This window comes from Equus asinus, chromosome 6, assembly GCF_041296235.1.
Source record: "Equus asinus isolate D_3611 breed Donkey chromosome 6, EquAss-T2T_v2, whole genome shotgun sequence".
NCBI lineage: Eukaryota > Metazoa > Chordata > Mammalia > Perissodactyla > Equidae > Equus > Equus asinus.
Window position 1 is genome coordinate 14875894 of NC_091795.1, and position 22493 is coordinate 14898386.

Sequence of the window (22493 nt, forward strand, 5' to 3'; positions counted from 1 at the left end):
AGGGTAACCAGAGAAGAGCTGACTCCCCGCTGTCTGACAACGAGGCCACTTGCACGGAGATACTTGCCTTACTGACAAGGATGTCTGTAGCTTCAAAATGTCTCCCGTACATCTTGGGAGATTCCCCAGGGATAGGTTCTATTTTGACACAGACTTCTTGTCCCTTTTTTGCAACATCCACTTGTTTATGGTTTATTTCAATACTTGTGACTACTCCAATGTCAACAAACTGCAAAATAAGAACAGAAACTGCAATGTAAGGCAGAGGAATCATGCCTGTCACAAGCACTGTGGACAGCTGAAATCAAATGAGCAAAGGCACCAGCCGGAAAGCCTTGGCGCTGCAGCCCTCCCTCCTCACTTCAGTCCCCACAGTGCAACCTCCTCACTGGTAAGCGAGGTGTGAACCGGCCCCTCCCCTCTGCCCTTCACAACATGGTGTGAGGACAAAAGCAGATCACTCCTGTGCTTTGGGGCACTTGAAAAGTGCTCTGTTAACCCAATGTAGTTTGCTGTTTCAGCTTTATCCATTCCTGTGACAGGTGCCAAATTAAGAGGGAAGAACAGGCACAAAAGTTCTGAATCAGGAATGAGCGTGGAGTGGTCGGTGTGGTGAAGAAGGGGGTGAGGAGCAAGGGGATGACGTCAGAGGCAGCCAGGGACAACTCATGGGGCCTTATAGGCCGCAGTAAGAACTCTGCATTTCATCCTGAGGGTGAGAGTTGTGAGTGACCTCATCTCAGTTATAGTTTGAGGGGGGGAAAACCCACTCTGTGCGCTGCCTTATGAAGAGATACAGGAAAGTAAGTGGAAACAGAGTTTGGTTTGGCAAAAGCCCTACAGGAAATAACTACTGCCCATAAACGTCTTAGCTCAGCCCACTAAAACAGTACAGAAGCAACGACTCCCAGACACAACAAGTCACGGTGCTCAGATGACTTCTCAGTGCCATTTCCCACTAAAGGAACCAGGTCTGGGGCTGGGAAAGTACCTGGTGAGCCTGGAGCATCTTGCTGCACCAGAAAGGAAGAAAAACGCTCCAAGTGCTATGTGGCAAGGACACAGTAGCCGGCTTGAATGGGCTCCCACTGACCAAACTGGATCATTGGGGTATCAAAAGTATTGGTAACGGAAGGAAGGTTCTTTACAGACTGGGGAGGGGGAGGAATCACAATTTCACAACCATTTATGTAATAATTGACTTAGGCAAGGATTGCTAGTGGTTACTAAAGCTATTAGGATAAAGCCTGTTGAGAAACAGGATATTCACAGGGAGTTGGAAGTACCCCAGAGATTACTTAGTAATTACAAAAGGAGAAAGATCTACCTCTAATGGAGATGCTCAGCAGATAGCACCTTCCCCAATAATCAAAGTTAGCATCACCAACACTGAGACCACCTATGTGTGCGCAAGACACACGGCAGGCAGTACTTATGTGTGTAGTATCCTTTCCAATTTCCTTATATCTAGTCATGAGGAGACAATCAGACAAATCTAAATTGAGAAATCTGCAAAATAACTGGTCTGGACTCTACAAAAAGAATGGGAGACTATTCCTGATTGAGACTAAAACACATAATAACCACATGCAGTGCACCTTGAAGGGATCCTGGACCAGGTCAGCAGGCGGAATTATTACAGACAGTTTTGGAACGACTGGTGAAATGTGAATGAGGACTGTAAAGTGTACGAGAGTGAACTGTTCGTTTTCCTTAGGTGTGATGCTAATCTAGAGGGAAGGAATAGGAGTGTTTATTATTCTTTTCCCTAGCTTTTCCCTAGGCTTGAAACTTCAAAAATGTTTTTAAAAGGGGGAAAGAATTCAAAGTAACTCGCAACTTTCCCTAACTGCAGCACTGATACCAGGTACTAAGAATCAACACTGATTAAGGAAAACTGATATTTAGTGAAACTGAAGTACCAGTTACAGAAGATGACAAGCTCTGCTTGATTTAAGTTTGTGTTTGTCACCATCCTGGGACTCCCATTTACTGCTTTAAGAGATGACACTTTTTTTAAAGGTACTATCAGAACTTACATTTTTGCTAGGGACGCACATGGGTGTCCCCTGTTTCACCTGACCTGCTTCCACAGTCACTCCTATCACTATTGGATCTCGAGAATTGAAAATATACTGAGGGAGGATTTTCATCTTGCAGGGAAATACTGCTATGTGCCTAAAAGGAAAAAAGAAAACCCAGTAACTTTTAAGCTTAGAAAATCACTTAAATATTAAACAATAGATAGAGGCTTCTCCCATTAGATCAAAGCAGCCTTCCTCAGTGCTGGCAGAGCAGCAGGAAGGCCGCTGCAGCTGGCCTTCTGTGAGTGCTGCCGTCCACAGCTCCCTTCTTGTGCGTCGTTCTCCCTCCACCCTGTCGTCCCCCTTTCCGTTCCGTTGCTTCCCAAGTCTTAAAGAAGCTGTGCCACCGGAGCCTTCTGTGCCCAGACTACAAGGCTGAGCCCTGCCCATAAAGACGGGGCTCAGAAATCGATGGGAGCTACTGTCAGGAGCGTCCTGTGGCACATGTGTGGTCTACTCTGGGGACCGCACAGGCATCAAACCATATCCTCCTTTTCTCCACCATGTTCCCAAATCAATTGATCCATAAGGCCACTCTTTCCCTGCTTCTCAAGCATATGCTTAAAGTACTTTACGAGGTTCTAGGAGTCTTCTTAAACTGAATTCTTTTCACTTCAGGTTTCATGATCTAAAGTGAGCATATCCCAATCTAAATCCAGTATTGACCAATCAGCTTTACTGTAAATGTACCCCAGACTGAGCCATCACTGCCCTTAGTCACTGGTCTGAGCCTGGACGATGGGAGCCTCCTGACAAGCTCTTATCACCAACTCCCTGAAACCCTTCCCCTGGCCTCAGGGTCCTACTCGACACGAGTCCTACCACTCCCTCCCTGAGGTTCGGTGTGGCTGCCTCCACTTCTGAACCCAATCCAGCCTGCAAGTGCTGTCCTTCCGCCTGGACACTGCCCATGTGTCTGGGTGGCTCGCTTCATTCTCTTCAGATCCCTACTTGAATGACAGATTGACAGAGATGAGCCGCCCCCCCAACCACATTGTCAGTCACAGCTCTTGTCTGCTCATCTAGGCCATTCCCTACTTCATTTCACTTTCTGAGCACTTATCCCCACATCTCATGTGTCTATCGCTTGTCCGTCCTGTGAGCTCCAGGAGGGAAACTGGTCAGGGTCCCTGCTGACTTCTTCAGCACTTGCAGCAGTGCCACCTACACTGGGCACTCGGTGAGGCTGGCTGGAGGAAGGAGCTTTTCTCCCACGGAATGCCTCACCTCGTTTCATTTCCTAACTTTCCACACACTAATTTTGTTACTTCCATTCCATGCAATCCCACATAAGGAACTCCAACAAGATAAAGTCCCCAAACGCAGGATCTACTCACTCATCAATGAGATCTAGGTCTGCCAAATTGAAAAGTAAATAATAAACAGAAAGGCTAGAGAAGATATGTTCACACACTGCTGGGATGTCTTGGCTGGGCAGAGTTTGTGGTTTATCACACAGCACTTCAGGCTCTGGTAGATGAGAGGATACCATCCTTTGTGTCTACACACCTTTCTGGATTTGGTAATTCTCAAATAATCAACTTCCTTACCAAAGATCCAATGTAAGTAAAATCACCAACTTACTTAAATTCTTCTTGTTTCTGTTTCTTGTAGTCTTGTCTATATTTCGTAAAGGCATCAAATAAATGATAAATAATTTCTGCACTAAAAATTCTAACTCCTAAACTGTCAGCCATTTCTTGTGCATCTCGTTCGATTCTCACATCAAAGGCCAAAATTACTGCATACCTAAAAGGTTAAAACATAAAACACATCAAAGACCATCCAGTAAAAGAGAGTATATCATAAAGGACAGTTTCAAGAAAATGGGCAGGTAATAGGAAAGCCTTCGTAGCAGAAGGGAAATTACTTACTGAGGATCATGCTCCAACATCACTGAAGCCTTCATAACATCTTTTTTATGGACTGGACCAATGTTAATCCCTGCATACTGGAGAAAGAGAGTTTCCGAGTTTAACTGCCTGTGTCAGTTAACAGAAACAGCACCACAAACCACTGACTACCACTGGCTGTCGTGGGGTTGGATGTGGTTACTTACGGGCACTTCTGATGTTTTCAGAAATTCAAGTAGAGCTTCCAAAGATCCCAGTGTAGATGCCTGGACATACACTCCTTTTTCTTCTAATTTGATAGCATTTAGTGTCTGCTTTAACTCATGGATCAATTCATCCTTGAAAAGAAATTAGATTTGACAAGGTTGTAAATACATCTCTATCATCAGCAGCCTAGAATTTAACTGCTTCTCTTTTTGATTAAATATTCACCTGAAAATATGAAACCAAGAGCAAGGCACAGCAGAATCTGTGCTGGAATGGAGGAGACCGTTTAGGGGCTCCATCTGAGCTGTATCCCACTTCACCTCTGTAGATTTATAAATGTTGAAATATACTTAACCTCTGCTCTATGTGGCAAATAAGGTAGATGGATGAGCGGAATGAAGTAAGAAGAATCTCTTGTCAGTTAAAAGTACTACATAAAATAACATGTTACGGTGGCCCAAAGGCTCTGCTTGACTATCTTAACCAGAAACACCCTAATCTCAGCAGCCCGTCCCCGTCACTGGTCCTCTGAGATGAAGAGATTTTGACCAGAAATAGGTAAGACCACCTTATGTTGATGCCGTTAAAAACGCAGAAGTCTATGCTGTACTCAGGACTGGGGAAGAAGGAGCCTGCCCTGTCCTCACTGGCCCTACACTGGCTGATTGCTGATGGCAGGGACCTGCTGCTGCCTAAGGAATGATGGGAGTCCCCACACACTAGATGAGCCGTGTGCCGTGAGCAGTATCTTCTCCTTGGCAAGTGAATACATAAACTATGGCTCACAGTTGCTTTTGTGAAACTACGCTGGGCTCCTGTGAGCCTTCTGCTCCTACAAACAGGCAGACAGGCTTTAAAATGACTCCTAGGCCCCAATAAGATTTTCTTTAGTTCTGTCTACATACTGCAGTATCTAAAATAAAACATAAACAACGTCTAGATTTTGATTAGCTTTTTATTTAAATAAAATGTATTATTTTAGAATTCCAGCGTATACAAATATTATTTATACCAATTTATATGGTTGTACAGACTGAAGTAATTTAAAAGCATCAACTATTTGCTAAAAGGCCACCAGATGAGGCTTCACAAAGACAAAGGTACTCATTCAGCATTCCCAGCATGTGCCCTACAGATACATGACAGAACTCTGATGTCTTTGGAAGAAAAATAAAATAAAATAACTTACTTTAAGCACTGGGATTTCATCTTCTTTATAAGCCACCAGGAGGGGTAAGCCAGCCAATGTCTTCTCCAGGTCTTTTCCCAGAATCTTCACCCCCTGAGCTGCTTCTACTTCTTTATGCTTTTCATACTGGTTCTACAGAGATCACACCATTTGTTACCACATTTATTTGAAAAGTGCCTAGCATAATGAGATGATGTAAGAGGCAATTATGTTCGTGACCTTGGGGAAGGCAAATATTTCTTAAACCAGACACAAAAAAAGCAATAAACACAAAACACTGAAAAATTCAACATTAAAATTAAGTATTTGTTTTTCAAGAGACCATAGAAAAACTAAAAAATCACAGAGTAGAAGATGCTGCGATACACACAAAACACTAACAGACTAGTGTCCTGATTATATAAACAACTCCTATAAATCCGTAATAAAAATTGACAATGCCTGAGCACAACGGGCATTTTACAGAGGAGGAAATCTGGCTAATCCAACAAAGAAAATAATGAGCAACCATATTTCAATCAGGCAAGTGCCAACTGAAACAAGAATGAGCCACATACCCACCAGAATGGGATAAATTTAAAAGTCTAACAGCAAACAGCTAATGAAGATGTGAAGTATAGAGTATACTTTATCCTCCAGTTTACATATAACTTGTTACATTCACTGTGGACCAGAGCATGGCCTGACCTAGTAAAACTGGAGCTAAGCATAAGCAATAACTGAGCAATCCAGTCCTAGGTGGAGACCCTGGAGAAATCTGCACAAGTGCACCAGGAGATAACACAAGAACTTTTGTAGCAACAGCGTTGTTGGTAATAAGAAAATTTAACAACTGGAGATAGGGTACTCTTTCCATCAATAGGAGAAGAGATAAATAAACCATGATACAGTCATGCAATGGAATACTAGACAACAACAAAAACAAACTATAGCTATAGGCAGCAACATGGATAAATCTTAAAGTTATTTTTTGACTGAAAGAAGCCTGATACAAAGGAACACACTGAGATTAACTAACTCCATTTATATGAAGTCCATACATATTTTTAGGGGTGCACTCTCACGTATTAAAACCATTAAACAGGAAAAACAGCAAGGCTATTAGTCACTATCCTAACGATGGAAGGCATGGCGAACTTTTAGGGAGCTGGAGGGAGCAAAGATCAGGAGGCGGCACATAGAGGGCTTCTGGGTTGTCAGCAATGTTCTGCTTTTTTTTTTAAGAAAGATTAGCCCGGAGCTAACATCTGTGCCCACCTTCCTCTACTTTATATGTGAGACGCCCTCCACAGCATGGCATGCCAAGTGGTGCCATGTCTGTACCTGGGACCCAAACCAGTGAACCCCGGGACCACTGAAGTGGAATGTGCAACCTTAACTGCTGCGCCACCCGGCCGGCCCCGCAATGTTCTGCTTCTTGATCTGGTCTGCTTCCTAAATTTTTTCTTCATAAAAATTTGTTAAACTTTTCCTCTGTTTTGTGTACTTTTCTGCATGAATGTTTTATTTCACAATAAAAAAGTCAATGAAAAACTAGTTAGCAGTGTAGACCCAAAACAATGAACTTTAATTTTTATGAGAAGCTTAGATGGTATATAAGAACGTTCACACATCTCCACTCTGACTGATGGTCCCTCCTGTATGAAGACATCTAAAATGAAATGAGGAGTGAGGGGTGTGTGTTGTTTATTAAGCCAAGCAGCTCTCACAGTGAGGAAGTGACCTCAGCCAAACTTCTAAACACTGTACAGTCCCCACGTGTCAACACCTACCTTCACTCGTAATTCCTTCATAGGAGGAGGTAATAGGAGGCCTCGAATCTGAGTTACAATGGGCCCTTCTACACCAGGAACAATAATTGTATCTCCTTCTTTCAAACGCCCATTGATCAGTATTACATCTATAGTGGTGCCCATTCCTGGAAGAGCCTTAACCTAGAAGATATTATCGCAAAAGGAATGAAAGATACGCTACAATCCAATATTGTTGATTAAATCTAAAAGTAATAAACATCCCCACCCAAGAACTCTGTTAAAAAAAAAGTGGACGGCGATAAACTGTAAAGCTGACCATTACCTCCATCACCTGGGCTCTCAGCTCTTCACAGTGCGCAAGTCTCTTATTCAACATGGTCTGAGTTAACTCAACGAGAAGGTAGATCAGACTTCCCATGCCATCACCAGTATGTGCAGAGGTAGGTACCAAAGACACAAAAGTGCGGGGATCTTTATTCTCATAAAACAAAGCTGCATTCAAACCCTAGAGGCATAAAAAGCAAAATCATTCCAAAAGGCCAAGCTGTGAAAGGAGGCATTCAGAACAGGAACAACTAACTAGGAAGGAGCTGGATGAACAAATGGCTAATCATTCTGAAACTCCTCGAAAACACTCAAGAAAAGATATGCATATCGTGTAGGTATTATTTATATTACAGAAAAGTAGTTTCTTTCCAGGTCAACTCCGTTTCTAAAATTTAAACATTCAGACTCCAGAGAGAGATCTTTGAAATATCAGCTTTCTGATTTTAAAACAAAAAGGGATAAGAGAAAAGAATGAAAAACACTAATTGCCATTAATACGGGAACAGAAGCAGTATTAATGAAAATGCTGACTTTATTAGAAAGACAATGTAATAAAAGAACGAATATTCTATGATATAGGCTCTTCATAAAGAAGGGAAAGCTTTCTTACCTGCTGTGCAAATTCCACAATAATAGCCTTTGCTCGCTCCTCAAATTCATCTTTTGTATTCTTTTTCTGCTTCTTTAAAGTAGCAGCCACATCAGAGTCAGGGCTCTTTTTCCAATCATACAACCTATCAATCTGGGAAAAGGTTTTTGTTTTTTGTTTTTTTCATACAAAACATCTCTAAAACATTCAGAACACTCAGGAGTTTAATTAAGGTTAAAGCTCCAGAAAATTCCTAATGTATGTTACATACATCCAGAAGAGTGTGAATTATTCAGATATTTTATTGTACCAAAAGCCTCTGACAGCCTGCTTACCTGCATCCCCTCTTAAACTAGAAGCTGCTGAGGTAAATGCTGTCCATTGGCCTCCAACCAGTTTATGAGAGGCTGCCATTTGTTTGCAAAAGATGAAATTCCAGAACTATCCTAGGACTATTGACATATGTTGCTGGAATTCTAAAATGGTTTTGTTAAGTAGCAGACAGGAACAAGGACTAATTACAGCAAGTACCATTACCAAAAAAATTATATATGAGAAAACAGAAAAAAATAATTATGTCCTATCTCACAGAATAACCCATTTTAGTTGTTTTATTGCCCGAATTAGGATTTAATCTGTTTAGTTAATCAAATAATCTATATTTCCTCACTTTTCAAAAGAGTGATAAATTGGTATAGAGAGGAAATTATTAATAGTAAAAACAAAAAGAAAGTATAATCTTTTGGTTCAGTCTAGGGTGGTAATATAAACTAGAACAACCTGAATGCTACTAAGGAAAAAAATCAGAAAGTAGAAACAGACCCAGAAATGACAAAGATGATAAAATTAACATGTCAGGTCCTTAAAACAGTTTTTATAAATATATGCAATGGCTTTAAAGGAAAAACATAAAACTTGTAAAGCTAAAAAATACACATAATCTGAAATGAAGAATTCACTGGATGAACTTAACAGCAAATTGCATATTGCAAAGAAAAGATTAGTGACCTTCAAGATATAGCAATAAAAACCATCCCAACTGAAGCATACAGAGAAACAAGGATGATAGAGGAAAAAAACCACTTCGGTCACTTATGGGACACCCTTACGAGAAGTAACTCAAGTTCCAGAAAGTCCTAGAATTCTATCAAAGACTTAAAAAGAGGAAGTGAGAAAAGAGAGCAGCAAAATATCTGAACTAATAACAACCAAGAATTTTAAAAAATTGATGAAAACCATAAATCTATAAATCTAAGAAAATCAAACCCAAGTAAGAAATCAAACACAAACACAAGAAATAAAACTATTAGATAATCTTATTGATGAAATCCTTAAGAGAAAACAGTCTTAAAAGCAGCCAAAGAAAAAAAGACACACTACCTACCTACAGGGGAACAAAGAATGACCAGAGATAAAAGCCAGAAAGCAATGATGATAAAGAAAAAATATTTTTTAAACCTAGAATTCTATATCAAGTAAAAATATTCAGAAAATAGTTTGAGCTAAATGGTAATAAAACCACAACATGTCTAAGAAGAGCTTTTAACAGGGCTAGGCATACTTTTCAATGCTTATATTAGAAAAGAAAAACACATCTGAAATGAACAATCTAAGCTTCCACCTTAAGAAACTGGAAAAAAAGAACAAATGAAAACAAAAGTAAATAGAAAGAAGGAAACAATATAATTAACAATGGAAATCAATAAAATACAAAATAGACAAACAATAGAGAATATCAATAAAACCAAAAGCTCGTTCTCTGAAAAATACAAACTTCTACAGTGACAAAGGAAAAACAAAAATCTTAAGTAACCTCCATCTACTTAAGAAATTACATGTTGATGTGGCTTTACTGGTGAATTCTACCCAACACTTAAAGAAGAAATATCATTTCCATACAAACTCTCTCAGAAAATAAAGGAGAAAATACTTCTCAACTCATCTTATGAGGCCAACATTACTCTGATATCAAAACTAGACAAAAGACATAATAAGAAAACTACAAACCAAAATCACTCACCAATACAGACACAAAAATCTCTAACAAAAAATTAGCAAATCAAATCCAGCAACATATGAAAAATCTAATACATCATGACCAAATGGGGTTTATTCCAATAATGCAAGCTTGGTTTAACATTTAAAAAATGGAACAACTGCACATGCACACATAAACAACTGAATCTAGGCACAGACCTTACACCCTTCAGAAAAGTTAACTCAGAATGGATCACAGACCAATATGTAAAACACAAAATTCTAAAACTGGACGATAACATAGGAGAAAACCTAGATGACTTCAGCTATGATAATGACCATTTAGATACAACACCAAAGGCACCATCTGTGGAAGAAAGAATTGATAAGCTGGACTTCGTTAAAATTAAAAACTTCTACTCTGCGAAAGAGAGACTGAGACAAGCCACAGACTGGGAGAAAATATTTGCAAAAGATACATCTGATAAAGGAATTGTATCCAAAATGTACAAAGAACTCTTAAAACTCAACAAGAAAACAAAGAATCCAATTAAAAAACAGGCCAAAGAGCTTGACACCACCAAAGATATGCAGATGACAAATAAGAACATGAAAAGAGGTTCTACATCTTATGTCACCAGGGAAATACAAAATTAAAACACCAAGATATCACTGCACACCTATTAGAATGGCCAAAATCCAAAACACTTATAACACTAACTGATGGTGAGGATGGGGAGGCAACAGGAACTCTCATTCATTGTTGGTGGGAATACAAAATGCTATGACCACTTTGGAAGACTGGCAGTTTCTTACAAACTAAACATACTCTTAGCATATGATCCAGCCACCACGCTCCCTTGGTATTTACCCAGAGGAGCTGAAAATGTATGCCCACACAAAAACCTGCACACACACACAAAATGGATGTTTACAGCAGCCTCATTCATAACTGCCAAAATTTGGAAACCAACAAGATGTCCTTTGGTAGGTGAATGGATAAATGAACTGTGGTACATCCAGACAATGGTACATTATTCAGCATTAAAAAAAATGAGCTATCAAGACATGAAAATACATGGAAGAAACTTTAATGCATATTACTAAGTGAAAGAAGACAATCTGGAAAGGCTACATATTGTAGGATTCCAACTATATAACATTCTGGAAAACCCAAAATTATGGAGACACTAAAAAGATCAGTGGTTGCCAGGGGGTGGGAGGTGAAAGGATGAATAGGCAGAACACAGAGGATCTTTAGGGCAGTGAAATTACTCTGCATGATACCATAATGATGGATACGTGTCATCATACATTTGTCCAAACCCATAGAATATACAATTCCAAGGGTGACCCCTAATGTAAACTATGGGCTTTGGGTGATAATGATATGCTGGTGTACGTTCATCAATTGTTAACAAATGTACCACCCTGGGAGGGAGCGTTGAAAACGGGGCAGGCTGTGCATGTGTGGAGGCAGGGACATATGGGAAAGCTATGTACTTCCCCCTCAATTTCGGTGTGAACCTTAAACTGCTCTAAAAAAAATAAAGTCTTAATAACAAAAAGTTAGCAAAGCCCCCCGCAAAATATCAACAGCAATGCATGTTGTTACAAAATAAAGGAGAAAAGCCATGTGAAGATCTCAAGAGATGCAGAATAAGCATCTAACAAAAATCTACAAAAATTCATGACTTCAAAAAAATCAAAAAACACTCTAAGCAACCTAGGAATAGAAGGGAACTTCCTCAACTTAATAAAGTGCATCTACAAAAAAATCTACAGAAGACATACTCAGTGGTGAAAGACTGAGCACTTTATACCCCTAAGATCAGGAAGAAGGCAAGAATACCTGTCATCACTCCTATTCAACATTGTTTTAGAAGGTGTAGTTAGTGCAGTAAGGAAAAAAAAATTTACAAAGCATACAGATAAGGGAAAAAGTATAACAGCCTTTATTTGCAGATAACAATCATTTATATAAAAAATCTCAGATGATCTACAAAAGAAGCTACTAGGCCTAATCAGTGAATTTAACAAGGTCAGAAGATAAAAAGTCAATATATAAAAATCAACTGTTATTTCTATATAAAAGTGACAAATAATTAGAAACCCACGTTTTAAAAATGCTATTTACAAGAGCATCAAACCCATGAAATACTAGAGATAAATACAGAAAAATATGTCCAACACATGGACAATGAACCTATAAAATATTGCCAAGAGAAAGTAAAGAAGACCTAAGTAAATGTAGAGAGATTTCATGTTCATTGATCAGAAGACAACTTTTTAGAAAATGTCAATTCTACAATTTATCTACAGATTAAATACAATCCCAATCAAAATCCTGGAAGGCTTTTTGTAGAAGCTAAGAAGCTGATTCTGAACTTTATATGGAAATTCAAAGACCCTAAAATAACCAAAACAATTTTGAGAAGCAAAAGTTGAAGACTTTACCACTACCTGCTTTCAAGACATTACTAGGAAACTACAATAATCAAGACAGGGTAGTAGTGGCATAAGGATGGACATATAGGTCAATGGAAGAGGAGATACACACCAAGAACAGACATACGTACATGGTCAATTAATTTTCAACAAAGATTCCAAAGTAACTCTACAGGTAAAATATAATCTTTTCAATAAAGAGTTTTCAACTGATACGGAAAAAGGTGAACCTTGACTCTTACGTTACACCATGCACAAAAATTAACTGAAAACATCACAGATCTAAATGTTAAATATCTAGAAACACTGGAGAAAACTTTCATGAACTTGTGGTGGGAAAAGATTACTTATATAGAACACAAGAAACACAAATTATAAAATATTTCTCATAAATTGTAAAAATTAGAACTTTCTGCTCTTCAAATCACATCAAAAAAATGAAAAACCAAGTCCTTGACTACAAGAATGTATCTACAATACACAGAACTGACTTATACAGACAATATATAAAGAACTCAAAATTTAGCAGTAAGACAACAATCTAACAAAAAATGAGCAAAGGATTTTAAACAGATGTGCAGAAACTGGGACTCTTACGCATTGCTGGTTAAAATGTAAAATGGTACAATCTCTGAGAAAATGTGTCATTTTCTCATAAAGTTGAACATATACATACCATATGACCCAGCAACTTTATTCCTAAATATTTACTCAAACTAAATGAAAACAAACGTCTACATAAAGACTTGTATAGAAATGTTCATAGCTGCTTCATTAATAACCTAAAATTGGAATCAATCCAAATGTCCTTCAATAGAAAAATGGACATGTGGTACTACTCAGATAATGAGAGATTACTCAGCAATAAGACAGAATAACCTATGACATATGCAACACGGATAAATTTATAATAATGTAAGTTGTAAAAAATGCCAGTCTCAAAAGATTACACACCATATAATTCCATTAACATGAAATTATAGAACAAGCAAAACTAATCTATAGTGACAGAAAGAAGATCAGTGTTTGTTTGGGGTTGAAGAAGGGGACACTAAAAAAACAACCATAAGGGAATATTCTGGGAATAAAGAGATGGTCTGTATTCTGAATGGTGCTGGTTATATGTGTGTATAAATTAGTCAAAAAACAATGAACTTAGCATGAGTACATTTTCTTACATGAAAGTTATACTATATTTTTTAAACATAAAAAATTAAGAAGCATGTTTTCACAATTTAATTTTTCAGAAGGAGAGCTTACCTTATTGAGTGCAACAATAAAGGGACATTTTTTAGATTTCAGAAGGTTGATAGATTCAATTGTCTGGGGCTCCAAACCATGCATAATATCAACAACTAAAATAGCAATATCACAAAGAGAGCTTCCTCTGTTTCTCAGATTACTGTTGAAAAGAGGGAGAAGATGCATAAATAGAAAGCTTAGAATCAATACTTCTACTTAAACTTAAAATTTTAATTTCTTTGTAAAACCTAAACAAAAAGAACAAAATGAAGTACATGCATTAAATTCAAGTGCCATTAGCCCTTAACTTGCCAAATGCTTATCTGACAGACAGTGAACTGACATCAGTTGGAATGACTTAGTTCCAGAGGTTACTCCAATATTTCTGCCAATTTTACTGACCAAGTTTTTTGCGCTAAGGAATATGGCCAAGAGGCAACAGGATGAAATTCCACCTATAATGGGTTTCACAGGAGATAGACCAGGTATGTATTAGGATTTGCTCTTTCAAAACAGAAAAGACTTCTCTCTATAAAAAAACAAGTATCCAAATAAAATGCTACTAAATCAGTAAGACACCGCTGAGGACTGGTAGTCACAGGGACCACAGATCTCAAACCACTACCCAAAGATTAATGACTAGTCAGACCTTCTCGTTGAACTTTTAGACTTAATGTTTGCAAGCAGTTGTTTGGTGACAAAAGACTAAAATTGCTCTTACCTGAAAGACTCATGCCCAGGAGTATCAATAATCAGCATTCCTGGAATCCGTACATTCTCTCTATCAAACTAGAAAAGGTGGGAAAAGAGAAGAGCTTAAGAAAACCAAAACAATGAAAGCTTCTTTACAAAACAATTATTCTGCCATGAAAACCTAAAAATATCACCACTTCCTTTTCTAAATAAACTGTTTCAAAAGTCAGTGAGGCAACCAGCAAAGCATAACAGTTAATATTTTCATTAATATCAAAAGGAGCTTTCCAGAAAAAAAAAATGAAATGAGAAAATATTCCTTTTGTTAAGGTTTTAAAACTATGGTGTAGTCTAAATTTGAGCAGAGTATTAGTAAGAAACAAATGATAGAGCAGTCATCTGAGAGCGATTATCTATAAGAAGCTGACATGCAAGAGGTTCTCAGGATTTGGAACATCTATCTGGTCCAATTTTAAAGCAATTCTAAACTCTGAAAAATATCCCAAAGTGTGTTTTAAAGAAAACTTACCCACACTGACGTAAAATATTAAAGAATAAATTCATATCCTGTTTTATTCAAATAACATCATAAACACGATTTTCTTGATAAAAGTACATAAACGAATGGAAACAACATCACAACAGGATGGATATGGACTTTCTCTTTTAACCTAAAGAGCAGCACTGATCAACAAAGGTCTAACACAGCTTTTTAAATTTTGCTTATCTATACTTTTTGTCCATCTTCAAATGATTTTTCAAAATCTTATCTCCTGATCTAGGTCAAAATAATTCAAATGTAAAATATTTCAAATTTGCATTCTGGTGGTCTTAAACAAACACTCACTGAGTGCCATAATTATTTCCACTTCAGTGTGTAGAATACAAACAAAATTCAAATGTCATATAAAGGTTTTCCTGAAAACTTTAATACAGGCCTAATAAAAATCTTACTCTATAACTATGTTCTAAAATAAAGTCAGATTTCAAGTTCTGGCAACTGGTGAAATAAGTTGTTATGAATTCCCCAATGACTAACACACAGAGAAATACCAGATAAAATACAATCAAAATAAATTTTACATTACTAATTCAAAAAACTGTAATTCAAGAAGTATCCAAAAATAAAGATTTACACACTGATATGGAACAGCACATAACTGGAAAAGTAACCCAGAACAACCAATACCAAGATGCAAAAAGATTACATTACTTATAAGAGGATGAAAACCAGCTTGTGATCAAACTTGAAAGGCAATACTGTGTGTGTGAGAAGAAACTGGAATAACATTTAAGATTACTGAGGGAAAAAAGAATGTGAACCAAGGATTTTACACGCAGCCAAGTGACTTTCCAAGATGAAGGCCACAAAGTAACACTTCAATATTAAAAAAACTCAAGGAATATTATTCCCTTTATTCTTTCCTTAGGAATCTACTAGAAAACAAGCTTCATAAAACAATCTCAAACAAACAAACAAACACTGGAGACACAAGCTCACAGATCCTTTCTATCCAGAGCTAGGACATAATAAGGAATAAAGGGAGATACCAGTATCTAATAATACACGCTCTGTGTATCAGTTATCAATTTATTGTTTCTCAGTTCTAAATTTACCACTTTCACCTGCTCTGTGATAATGAAACTCGAGAATTATCTACAAGGCCCAGTTCCAGGCCTGGAGCAAGTTACATGTAAGATGAGCCTAGAACATCCTGCTATATCAGACAGCATGGATGCAAACAGAATAATAAGACTACTAGAATTGTATCCAAAAGACTCAAGAACCAACCCCCGGGCAGAGATGGGACTAACTGAGCACAATAATAACTGAAATGGATTAAAACACAGTAAACACATTTCGATCCATGAGTTTATAATAATTCAAAACCAAACCAAATTGGTCACTCTTTATTTTAAAAGCGGGTAAAGTAAAAGTAAAGGATGAGGCGTTTATTCTGCCTTTCTCAAACGTACTATTGTTGAGTAACCAAACAGATACAGGTCGAGTTTCTCCATAGAAGTAACCTATGGAGAATAAAGATGGATGATGGGATTGGAATATCAACACTTTGCAACCCCTAACATTTTAAATGGTAGAGATTATTTTAAAAGGTACTCCTTGGTAGAAGAAGGTTTTGATTGGAAAGGGGCATACAGGGCTTCTGAGTTAACTGGTACAGTTCTATCTCCTAACATGGGTGACACAAAGGGTGTCTGTGTGCTAATAATCCATTAAGCTTCACATTAATCTTTTTATTATTGTGTCGTATTTAGCATAAATAAACTGAATGTCTCTAAAGTAAAGAAAATAAGGGAGATAAAGAAAATATAATCAATTCGACAGAAGGAAAAGAGAGTGGAGAAGGGAACAGAATTTTTTAAACATGGACATCTATGGTTAAAAGGGTTAAAAGATGGAGGGGAACGACATACTTTAACTTCAGAACAGTGTCTGCCTCTTGAAGCAAGAGGGAAGGAAATGGCACATGAAAGCTCCTACACACCTAATGTTTTCTTTCTTTCTTTTTTTTATGCTTTCTTTTACTTATATTTACTCTGGTGAGAAAGAGTGGCCCTGAGCTAACATCTGTGCCAATCTTCCTCTATTTTCTGTGTAGGATGCCACCATAGCATGGCTTGAAGAGCTGTGTGTAGGTCCACACCCAGGGTCCAAACCCATGAACCCCGGGCTGCCAAAGAAGAGTGCACAAATTTCACCACTATGCCCCCAGGCTGGTCCCTAATGTTTTATTTCTCAAAAAAAAATCTTAAGCAAAATAGGGGAAAATGGCATATATGTTAACTATGAATGGTGAGCATATGGGTCTGTTATACTATTTTTCTGTTTTAAATAGTTTACTCTAATTGTTGTTAACAATTAAACACATGAAATACAGTGTACTTACATTTTTAATCATCTTAGTCTGTTCATTAATAGCTTCAAGGGGAACATTGGTGGCCCCAATTTGCTGAGTGATACCACCTGCTTCACCATCTTGTACATGTGTGTGACGGAGCTGGGAGAAGATAGCAGATTCAGACTCATTTTCCAAAATGCAAAATCAACCAAAAGCATTAAGTAGCAACTTATTTATGGTAAATAGAATTGCCTATACATGCTTTAGTTTCTATTAGCCTTTTATAAAGTACCATCCATTTATTTAAAAAGTTATATCAATGCATAACATTGTTTTCTTACTTTATCTAGAATTTTTGTCTTCCCTGTGTCCACATGTCCGAGTACACAGATAATAGGGGCTCTCAGCTTTTCTGTATTTACATTTTTACTATGCTCAAGTCGCCGTTTCTAGGAATGAAAGAAAAATCACAAAATTAAACATTTTCTACTATCATTATCTTCCTTTAAATTGCTTTGTCTTTGCAAGAGAATGCCACAACCTTCATCCAAGTTCTTTGTTGATTTAACTACATGTAATTGCACTTTACAATGTAAAATTTACAATCTAATTCCCATTACAGCACCTTTACACAAGGAGAAACCTGTTTGGAACACATTTCAGAGCAGCAGTGTTAAATATGAACAAGAATGGTGTAAAGTGTTGGCTCCAACTTTCTGAACACTTTTGCACATGGCTAATTTAATGGAATATAATGAACAGAAAAGGAATTGAGCTTTCTGACATAGTTCCTATATAGTACAACCTCTAACTTATGAGGGGGTTTATATAAAAAGAAGTATACTCTTGCATTCAAAAAATTTCATTAAGAATGACGTCAGCATCATGGCAGAGTGAGTGCTTCCCTTAGACTCTCTCCCCTAAGCTACAAGAAAAAGGACATTCATACACCAACAGAGGACATTCACACAACACAAAAGACATCTGAGAGACCCACGCAGCCATACATCTGAAGGTGGAGGTGCTGGATCCCCAGAGGAAGTGGCAGGAGGTAAGGGAATCTCCTCTCCCTCCTGAAAGGCAGCAATCCTGAGACTGCGTGTGGCTCTAAGAAGAGAGAGGGGTAGAGGTGGTCCTCCATGGGAACACCTTTGCTCTGCAAATTCCCTAACAGCCTGAGGGAAAGCCCCACAGAGGTGGCTAAGCTACTGCGGGGGTGTCTTCGTCAAGCCAGCATCCCAGGAGAGCAGATAGTGAGGCCAGAGCAAGGAGCTCCTGGGACTGTGCAGGACAAAGAAAGTGTCCCTCCTCCTGCCTGATGTTCCAGCTCAGCTGGTCTATCAGTGTGTCCACACATACGAATGAAAAGCAGCAGCTGTGAGCGAGTCCACGGGGATTGTGTTGGGCTGGGAATACACAGCTCTTGACCCCCACCCAGTGGTGCCAGGTGGAAGCTGCAATCAAATACTATCAAATACTATCACTATGCAGAGGCACAAATCCAAGCCATCAAACAATATGAGAAACTATTTTAATAGTCTAGAAGGAAAATGACAGGCACACAGATTCAATCCTGAAGGCCCAGAAATTTATAATCAAAATGACAGAGGATTCAAAATAACTATCATAAAGACTCAATAAGTTACAAGAAAATACAGATAGACAGTTCAATGAAATCAGGAACTTCTTTGCAAAACAGATTGAAACTATAAAGAAAAACCAATCAGAAATGTTGGTGATGAAATCCACAAGGGCTGAGATAAAGAAAAATCTGGAATCCCTGCATAACAGAGCTGATACTATGGAGGACAGAAGTTGCACCTTAGAGGACAGAAATATAGAAATCCATCAGATGGAGGAGGAGAGAAAACTAAGACTAAAGAGAAATGAAGAAATTCTCCAAGAAATATCTGACTCAATTAGGAAATGGGGCATAAGGATTATAGGTATTCCAGAGTGAGAAGAGAAGGAGAATGGAGCCTCTAGCAAGGAGATAAACAGGCAGACAAAATCAGAAAATTGCAGCTCTCTATCAGAACAGGTTAGCAAACACTGAATTATAACATTAAAGATAGAGGGAAGGAAAACATCAAAAATAAATGTAATCTCGTCATTTTAACCAGAAACTCACAATACAAGATAGAATAAGTTGTGACAGTAACAACTTAGAAGGGGAAGAGGAAAGGGATAGAACTGGCTTAGTCTAAGGAAATAAGAGGCTATCAGAAAATGGAGTATCATAGCTATGAGACTTTTTATACAAGCCTCATGGTAACCACTAGACGAGAAATCAGAACAGACACACAAATGAGAAATAAAGAAAACACTAAGAAAACTATCATGGAGAGCTACCAAACTGAATTGGAGGACTGAAATACATGGGACAAAAACTAAGGGAAAGGCAAAAGAACGGGAAAATGAGCGATAAAAGGGCAGCATTAATCCCTCATATATCAATAATCACTCTAAATGTAAACGGATTGAATTCTCCAATCAAAAGACACAGTGTGGTGGGATGGATTAAAAAACAAGACCCAACAATATGCTACCTCCAGGAAACATATCTGAGTTCTAAGGACAAACACAGGCTCAGAGCAAAGGCATACTCCAAATGAATAGCAAACAAAAGAAAGCAGGTGTTGCCATACTTATATCAGACAAAGTAGATTTCAAGACAAAACAGGTAATGAGAAATGAAGAGGAGCAGTAGATAATGATAAAAGGGACACTCCACCAAGAAGACATAACACTTATATTTATGTGCCTAAAATAGAAGCACCAAAGTACATAAAGCAACTATTAATAAACCTAAAAGGAGATATTAATAACAACAAAATAATAGTAGGGGAACTTAACACCCCACTTATATCAATGCATAGATCATACAGACAGAAAGTCAACAAGGAAATAGTGGATTTAAACAAAAAACTGCACCAGATGGACTTAATAGATATATATATAACACTCCATTCAAAAACAGCAGAATACACATTCGTCTCATGTGCACATGGAACATTCTCAAGGATAAACCATCTGTTGAGAAACAAGGCAAGTTTCAATAAATTTAAGAAGATTGAAATCATATCAAGCACCTTTTCTAACCATAATGTTATGAAATTAGAAATCAACTACAAGAAAAAAGCTGGGAAAGTGATAATCATGTGGAAACTAAACAACATGCTACTGAACAAGCAATGGATCACTGAAGAAATAAAAAAATATCTGGAGACACATGAGAGTGAAAATACATCATACTAACTCACATGGGATGGAGCAAAAGTGGTCTTAAGAGGGAAATTCTTAGCAATACAGCTCTACCTTAACAAAGAAGAAAAATCGCAAGCAATCTTGAACTGTATCTAACAGAATTAGAAAAAGAACAAAACCCAAAATCAGCAGAAGGAGGGAAATAATAAAAGTCAGACCAGAAATAAATGAAATTGACACCAAAAATACCCCCCAAAACAGAGTAAAAGATCAATGACTAAGAACCTGGTTCTTTGAGAAGATAAACAAAATTGACAAAGCTTTAGTCAGCCTCATGAAGAAAAAAAGAGAGAAGGCTCAAATAAATAAAATTAGAAATGAAAGAGGAGAAATTATAATGGATACTCCAGAAATTCAAAGGATTATAAGAGAATACTAAGCCAACAAATTGGACAATCGAGAAGAAATGAATAAATTCTTAGAGTCTTACAACCTCCCAAAACTGAATCAAGAAGAAACAGAGAACCTGAATAGACCAATCACAAGTAGAGATATTGAAACAGCAATCAATAACCTCCTAGAAAACAAAAGTACAGGACCAGATGGTTTCTCTGGAGAATTCTATCAAACATTCAAAGATGATTTAATACCTATCCCTCTCAAACTATTCCAAAAAACCTGAGGAAGAGGGAACACTTCCTAACACATTCTACGAGGGCAACATCACCCTGATTCCAAAGCCAGACAAGGACAACAAAGAAGAAAAATTACAGGCGAGTATCACTGAGGAGCATAGATGCAAAAATCCTCAACAAAGTATTGGCAAAATGAATACAGCAAGACATTAAAAAGATCATAAACCAATGATCACGTGGGATTCATACCAGGGATGCAGGGATGGTTCAACATCTGCAAATCAATCAATGGGATAAACCACATTAACAAAATGAGGAATAAGAATCACATGATCGATAGATGTGGTCTAGAACAAGGATCCAAGATGGCGACGTGAGTAGTCCTCTTTGTCTCTTCCCCTTAGAATCTACAAGAAATTGGACATTCATCGCTCAACAAAGGATATCCATACAGCATCTCGGGACACCTGAGAGACCCACGCAGCTATACATCGGAAGGCGGTCGGACTTCCCTCCGGGAGGAGGTGGAGACAGGAAAAATTCTCCGACCCCGACTGAGCAGCCTAGTACCTGCAAGCAGCTTTCTTCCAGCGGACGCCCCTGGAGCATTGGCACACACCTAGGGCAGGAGGGAGTGCACACCAGAGGAGCGACGGTGGAAACAGGCGACCAGAGCCCCACCTAAGCCCCCCCGCAATTCCACCTAAACGCAGAGGGAGGCTTCAGAGTTGCACACCTGAGTCCGCAAGTAGAGCCTCCGCCCGCCATTGGCAGGGAGGCCCTGCCTGGCGTCCACAGCAACCGGAGGGTCCCGGAGAGAATCCCAAGCGGCGCGGCAGCCCGCCGACTGCCGCTGCCCACCCCACTGTCTGCTGGACAGGGCACGGGATAGCCGGAGATCCCCTCGGAGAGGACTGGGGCTGGGTAGAGCTCCAGCGGCCGGCTCCGCAGCCCAGGAGGGGAAGCACCGGAGCTCGGCCCGGGCAGCAGACAAAAACCTCTGCCCGCCATTAGCAGAGAGGCCCCTCCCAGCATTCACAAGGCCGGGAAGGTCCCGGAGAGAATCCCAAGCAGCGCGGCAGCCAACCAGCTGCAGCCGCCTGCCCCACTGTCTGCCGAGCGGGGTACGGGATTGTCGGAGATCCCCTCAGAGAGGACTGGGGCTGGGTGGAGCTCCAGCGGCCGGCTCCACGGCCCCGGGGGGAAGATCCGGACCTCAGCTCGGGCAGCGGACAAAAGCCTCTGCCTGCCATTAGTAGAGAGGCCCCACCCAGCATTCATAACGCCAGGAAGGTCCCGGAGAGAATCCCAAGCAGCGCGGCAGCTGACCAGCTGCCGCTGCCCACCCACTGTCTGCCAAATGGGGTACGGGATTGCTGGAGATCCCCTCGGAGAGGAGTGGGGCTGGGTGGAGCTCCAGCAGCCGG

At 39.0% G+C, this 22493-nt stretch overlaps 1 protein-coding gene across 2 annotated transcripts in view; it reads right to left on the minus strand.

Moving 5' to 3' along the window:
- EIF5B (eukaryotic translation initiation factor 5B) overlaps positions 1–22493 on the minus strand; it is an 80250-nt gene that overhangs the window by 2384 nt on the left and 55373 nt on the right. For both annotated transcript variants that reach the window (XM_044772979.2, XM_044772978.2), the window contains exons 11-23: positions 17566–17673; positions 17273–17383; positions 14392–14459; positions 13689–13830; positions 8025–8156; positions 7410–7592; positions 7106–7267; positions 5334–5465; positions 4144–4275; positions 3959–4035; positions 3669–3833; positions 2040–2178; positions 68–229 (exon numbers count right to left, since the gene is read on the minus strand). In XM_044772979.2, coding sequence (XP_044628914.1) covers positions 68–229; positions 2040–2178; positions 3669–3833; positions 3959–4035; positions 4144–4275; positions 5334–5465; positions 7106–7267; positions 7410–7592; positions 8025–8156; positions 13689–13830; positions 14392–14459; positions 17273–17383; positions 17566–17673 — 1713 coding nt within the window. The remainder of the gene's footprint in view (positions 1–67; positions 230–2039; positions 2179–3668; positions 3834–3958; positions 4036–4143; positions 4276–5333; positions 5466–7105; positions 7268–7409; positions 7593–8024; positions 8157–13688; positions 13831–14391; positions 14460–17272; positions 17384–17565; positions 17674–22493) is intronic.